Below are 6,000 nucleotides of genomic sequence, written 5' to 3'. Positions count from 1 at the left end.
CTGAGTCCAACAGAAGCTGAACCGCATCAGCGCACAAGGAAAGAGCTGGTTTTATCAGAGCGATTCATTTATAAAAATGAGCCATGTGGTTATAAGTTATGTTTCTGTAAAGTGTAAACATTATTATTACTCAATGTATATTGAAAGAAAGAAAAGCAGAGTCTCTAGAGCGATGATCGAGAGGATCAATCACAGCTTTTATTGTCCACGTAAACTGAACTTTACGTCCTGCACCAAATCGCTGGTGCAGGACTCTGATGATGTAAGTTTCTGTGATGTTTGCAAATGTTCATGTGCACTGAAACTTGATTTGAAAAAAAAAAAAAAAAAAAAAAAACTGTAGATGAAATTGAAATTGCCATATCTGAAAGAAAAGTTAAAGTCCCTTGGTTTAGAAAACGTCCTTTATTCCTGAGGGGTAATTGTGTTTGCTTTCACAGATCACAGCATAAAGACCACGCACATGCATACAGCTCACACACGTCAGGGGCTCGTACAGTGTGCACATCAGGGGACATAGAGTCCTACTGACGGACAAAGTTCAAACTCCAGATACAAAACAGAACAAACGAAACACAATTCAGAAGTACTACTGGCTGTACATGATCACCTCTGTGTTTATTAAACTGCTACATTACCAGGAAATGTTTGTGAAGTGTCTTGCCTAAGGACACAACAACAGATCTTGGTTGGAGCGGGAATCAATCTGACCATCAGGTTGGGGGACCACTGCTCCAAGCTCTGTCCATTGTCAAAGTAGCAGTACAAGTACCAGCAGTAGTAGTAATAATAGTCTCCCTCCTCAGTAGTTTCACTAGTAGTAGTAGTAGTTATTAGTAGTAGTAGTAGTAGTAGTAGTAGTAGTGGTGGTGGTGGTAGTAACGGCAGTGCCTGTCTCTCCTCAGGCCTCTCCTGGTCCCTTGGGTCCACTCATCTCAGACTGTCTCCGTCCTGACGTCCGGGTTCCTCCAGACCAGAGTTCGTCCTGTGAGGTCTACACCTCCAAGAACATCAGCGCTGGCTTCCTCTTTCCTCCAAGTAACTTCTCTACTCTACAGCCCGGGTTTAGTCCTGGTTTAGTCCTGGTTTAGTCCTGGTTTAGTCCTGGTTTAGTCCTGGTTTAGACCTGGTTTAGACCTGGTTTAGACCTGGTTTAGAGTCCTGGTTTACCTGGTTTAGACCTGGTTTAGACCTGGTTTAGACCTGGTTTAGTCCTGGTTTAGACCTGGTTTAGAGTCCTGGTTTAGACCTGGTTTAGTCCTGGTTTAGACCTGGTTTAGCCTGGTTTAGTCCTGGTTTAGACCTGGTTTAGTCCTGGTTTACCTGGTTTAGACCTGGTTTAGACCTGGTTTAGACCTGGTTTAGTCCTGGTTTACTGGTTTAGTCCTGGTTTAGACCTGGTTTAGACCTGGTTTAGTCCTGGTTTAGACCTGGTTTAGTCCTGGTTTAGACCTGGTTTAGACCTGTTTTTGTCCTGGTTTAGACCTGGTTTAGACCTGGTTTAGACCTGGTTTAGACCTGGTTTAGTCCTTGTTTAGACCTGGTTTAGTCCTGGTTTAGACCTGGTTTAGTCCTGGTTTAGACCTGGTTTAGACCTGGTTTAGTCCTGGTTTAGACCTGGTTTAGTGGTTTAGTCCTGGTTTAGACCTGGTTTAGTCCTGGTTTAGTTTAGTCCTGGTTTAGACCTGGTTTAGACCTGGTTAGTCCTGGTTTTACCTGGTTTAGTCCTGGTTTAGACCTGGTTTAGTCCTGTTTAGACCTGGTTTAGAACCTGGTTTAGACCTGTTTAGACTGGTTTAGTCCTGGTTTAGACCTGGTTTAGACCTGGTTTAGAGTCCTGGTTTAGTCCTGGTTTAGTCCTGGTTTAGACCTGGTTTAAGACCTGGTTTAGACCTGGTTTAGACCTGTTTAGACCTGGTTTAGACCTGGTTTAGACCTGGTTTAGACCTGGTTTAGACCCTGGTTTAGACCTGGTTTAGACCTGGTTTAGTCCTGGTTTAGACCTGGTTTAGACCTGGTTTAGACCTGGTTTAGTGGTTTAGACCTGGTTTAGACCTGGTTTAGTCCTGGTTTAGACCTGGTTTAGTCCTGGTTTAGACCTGGTTTAGACCTGGTTTAGTCCTGGTTTTAGACCTGGTTTACCTGGTTTAGACCTGGTTTAGACCTGGTTGGTTTAGACCTGGTTTAGACCTGGTTTCCTGGTTTAGTCCTGGTTTAGAGAGTCCTGGTTTAGACCTGGTTTAGACCTGGTTTAGACCTGGTTTAGACCTGGTTTAGACCTGGTTTAGACCTGGTTTAGACCTGGTTTAGACCTGGTTTAGTCCTGGTTTAGACCTGGTTTAGAGACCTGGTTTCCTGGTTTAGTCCTGGTTTAGTCCTGGTTTAGACCTGGTTTAGACCTGGTTTAGTTTACCTGGTTTAGACCTGGTTTAGTCCTGGTTTAGTCCTGGTTTAGTCCTGGTTTAGACCTGGTTTAGACCTGGTTTAGTCCTGGTTTAGTCCTGGTTTAGACCTGGTTTAGTCCTGGTTTAGTCCTGGTTTAGACCTGCTTGCTGCTCTATGAGAAACATTAAAGTCATACTTTGGAACATACTGGGCAAATCAGCCACACCTCCATGAGAACATTTGGGTCAAACTTCAAAATGTTTTAATATTGTCTGATCAGTTCCTGAAATGTTCCACATTGGAGCTTTAATAATATTTGTTGTTGCTTCAGATCTGAACTCTTCAGCAGAGCAGCAGTTTGACGCTCTCACCACCTCCAACATCGTCCCCATGCTCCCGGAGTTTAAGAGTGAGTCCTCCACTGACCCTCTGACCCTCTGACCCTCTGACCCTCTCCTCTGACCCTCTCCTCTGACCCCTCTCCTCTGACCCTCTGCTCCTCTGACCTCTGCTCCTCTGCTCCTCTGGCCCTCTCCTCTGACCCTCTCCTCTGACCCTCTGACCTCTCCTCTGCTCCTCTGCTCCTCTGCTCTGACCCTCTGACCCTCTGACCCTCTGACCCTCTGACCCTCTCCTCTGACCTCTGCTCCTCTGCTCTCCTCTGACTCCTCTGCTCCTCTGCTCCTCTGACCCTCTGCTCCTCTGCTCCTCTGACCCTCTGACCCTCTGCTCCTCTGCTCCTCTGACCCTCTGCTCCTCTGACCCTCTGACCCTCTCCTCTGACCCTCTGCTCTCTGACCCTCTGACCCTCTGCTCCTCTGCTCCTCTGACCCTCTGACCCTCTGCTCCTCTGCTCCTCTGACCCTCTGCTCCTCTGCTCCTCTGCTCCTCTGACCCTCTCCTCTCTTTGTTTCTTTCAGAGATCTGGACTTACTTTCACAACACTCTCCTCCCGAGATATGCGTGGCTCTACGGAGGACTGAACGTGGTGACCGGTCCAGTGTTCGATTATGACTTCAATGGACGATATGACTCCTCAGACCAGATCCTTCAGTAAGTCCTGGTTTAGTCTTGGTTTAGGGTTAAGGGTCCTTCCCGTCCTTCAGTGTCTCTGGGATCATCTCCAGATCTTGAGCTCGTCTCGGTCAGGACTACCTTAGCTAGTAGTTGTGCATGTTTTGGGTTGATAATTCCATTTTTTTTTTTTTCCATGTCTGTTCCAGGTTCGTTCCGGGCTCTAGAATTCCTGTTCCGACACATTTCTTCATCGTCCTGACAAGCTGCTCAAACTCATCGTTTTCAGTCCTGAGCTGTGACCAACCACTGCAAACACTGTCCTTCATACTGCCCCACAGAGCCCCGACAGAGAACTGTGAGGTAATACTACTACTACTGTACTACTACTACTACTACTACTACTACTACTACTACTACTACTACTACTACTACTGCTACTACTACTACTACTACTACTACTACTACTACTACTACTGCTACTACTACTACTACTACTACTGCTACTACTACTACTACTACTACTACTACTGCTACTACTACTACTACTACTACTACTACTACTACTACTACTACTGTACTACTACTACTACTACTACTACTACTACTACTACTACTACTACTACTACTACTACTACTACTACTACTACTACTACTACTACTACTACTACTACTACTGCTACTACTACTACTACTACTACTACTACTACTACTACTACTACTACTACTACTACTGCTACTGCTATTACTACTACTACTACTACTACTCTCCCCCTTGAACTGCCACCTTATCGTGGTGGGGGAGTTTGTGTACCCGAATGATCCTAGGAGCTATGTTGCCCGGGGCATTATGCCCCTGGTAGGGTCTCCCATGGCAAACAGGTCCTAGGTGACGGGGCAGACTAAGAGCAGTTCATAGAACCTCTATGAATAGTTTAAAAACAAGGACCGTTACGTCGCCCGGTATGGCGCAGCCGGGGCCCCACCCTGGAGCCAGGCCTGGGGTTGGGGCTCGAAAGCGAGCGCCTGGTGGCCGGGCCTTTGCCCACGGGGCCCGGCCAGGCTCAGCCCGAAGGGACGACGTGGGCCCGCCCTCCTGTGGGCTCACCACCCGCAGAGGGTTTCATAGGGGTCGGGTGCGCTGTGAACTAGGCAGAGGTCGGGGTCAGGGATCTCGGCAACCCAGTCCACGGACACAGAACCTGGCTGTAGGGACGTGGAACGTCACCTCACTGGGGGGGAAGGAGCCTGAGCTTGTGCGGGAGGTTGAGAGGTACCGGCTAGATATAGTCGGCCTCACCTCCACGCACAGCTTGGGCTCTGGTACCCAACCTCTCGAGAGGGGTTGGACCCTCCATTTTTCTGGTGTTGCCTGCGGGGAGCGGCGGCGAGCTGGTGTGGGCTTGCTTATAGCCCCACAGCTCAGCCGCCACGTGTTGGAGTTCACCCCAGTGAACGAGAGGGTCGCGTCCCTGCGCCTTCGGGTCGGGGACAGGTATCTCACTGTGGTGTCGGCCTACGGGCCGAACAGCAGTGCTGAGTACCCAGCCTTCTTGGAGTCCCTGGGAGGGGTACTAGATAGTGCACCAACTGGGGACTCCGTTGTTCTACTGGGGGACTTTAACGCCCACGTGGGCAACGCCAGTGACACCTGGAGAGGGGTGATTGGGAGGAACGGCCTCCCTGATCTGAACCCGAGTGGTGTTCTGTTATTGGACTTCTGTGCTAGTCACAGTTTGTCCATAACAAACACCATGTTCGAGCACAAGGGTGTCCATAAGTGCACGTGGCACCAGGACACCCTAGGCCGGAGGTCGATGATCGACTTTGTCGTCGTGTCATCTGACCTCCGGCCGCGTGTCTTGGACACTCGGGTGAAGAGAGGGGCTGAGCTGTCAACTGATCACCACCTGGTGGTGAGTTGGATCCGCTGGCGGTGGAGGAAGCCGGAAAGACCTGGCGTGTCGTGAGGGTCTGTTGGGAACGTCTGGCGGAACCCTCTGTCAGAGGGATCTTCAACTCACACCTCCGGGAGGACTTCTCCCGGATTCCGGGGGAGGTTGGAGATATGGAGTCCGAGTGGGCTCTGTTCTCCACCTCCATTGTCAATGCGGCCGCCCGTAGCTGTGGGCGTAAGGTCTGTGGTGCCTGTCGCGGCGGCAATCCCCGAACCCGGTGGTGGACACCGGAAGTAAGGGATGCCGTCAAGCTGAAGAAGGAGTCCTATCGGGTCTTGTTGGCTCGTGGGACTCCTGAGGCAGCTGATGGGTACCGACGGGCCAAGCGTGAGGCAGCTCGTGCGGTCACAGAGGCAAAAACTCGGAGCTGGGAGGAGTTCGGGGAGGCCATGGAGAAGGACTATCGGACGGCCTCAAAGAGATTCTGGCAAACCGTCCGGCGCCTCAGGAGGGGGAAGCAGTTCTTCACCAACACTGTTTACAGTGCAGGGGGAGAGCTGTTGACCTCGACTGGGGATGTAGTCGGACGGTGGAAAGAATACTTTGAGGATCTCCTCAATCCCACCGCCACGTCTTCCAAGGAGGAAGCAGAGACTGGGGACCCAGAGGCGGACTCGTCCATCACCCTGGCTGAAGTCACTGA

The 6,000-nt window shown here is 50.1% G+C and overlaps 1 protein-coding gene across 1 annotated transcript in view; it reads left to right on the top strand.

Annotated features, from left to right (window-relative positions):
- The window catches only part of LOC110156490 (venom phosphodiesterase 1), a 77,704-nt gene that overhangs the window by 64,577 nt on the left and 7,127 nt on the right, over positions 1-6,000 (top strand). The window contains exons 21-24 of the mRNA XM_020920689.2: positions 906-1,038; positions 2,717-2,794; positions 3,306-3,438; positions 3,609-3,762. Of these exons, the coding sequence (XP_020776348.1) occupies positions 906-1,038; positions 2,717-2,794; positions 3,306-3,438; positions 3,609-3,762 (498 nt within the window). The remainder of the gene's footprint in view (positions 1-905; positions 1,039-2,716; positions 2,795-3,305; positions 3,439-3,608; positions 3,763-6,000) is intronic.

The sequence above is a fragment of the Boleophthalmus pectinirostris genome, unplaced genomic scaffold (assembly GCF_026225935.1).
Source record: "Boleophthalmus pectinirostris isolate CB_2022bp ecotype Guang Dong unplaced genomic scaffold, ASM2622593v1 HiC_scaffold_21, whole genome shotgun sequence".
NCBI classification, from domain to species: Eukaryota; Metazoa; Chordata; class Actinopteri; order Gobiiformes; family Gobiidae; genus Boleophthalmus; species Boleophthalmus pectinirostris.
This window is presented reverse-complemented; position numbering and strand designations above follow the sequence as displayed.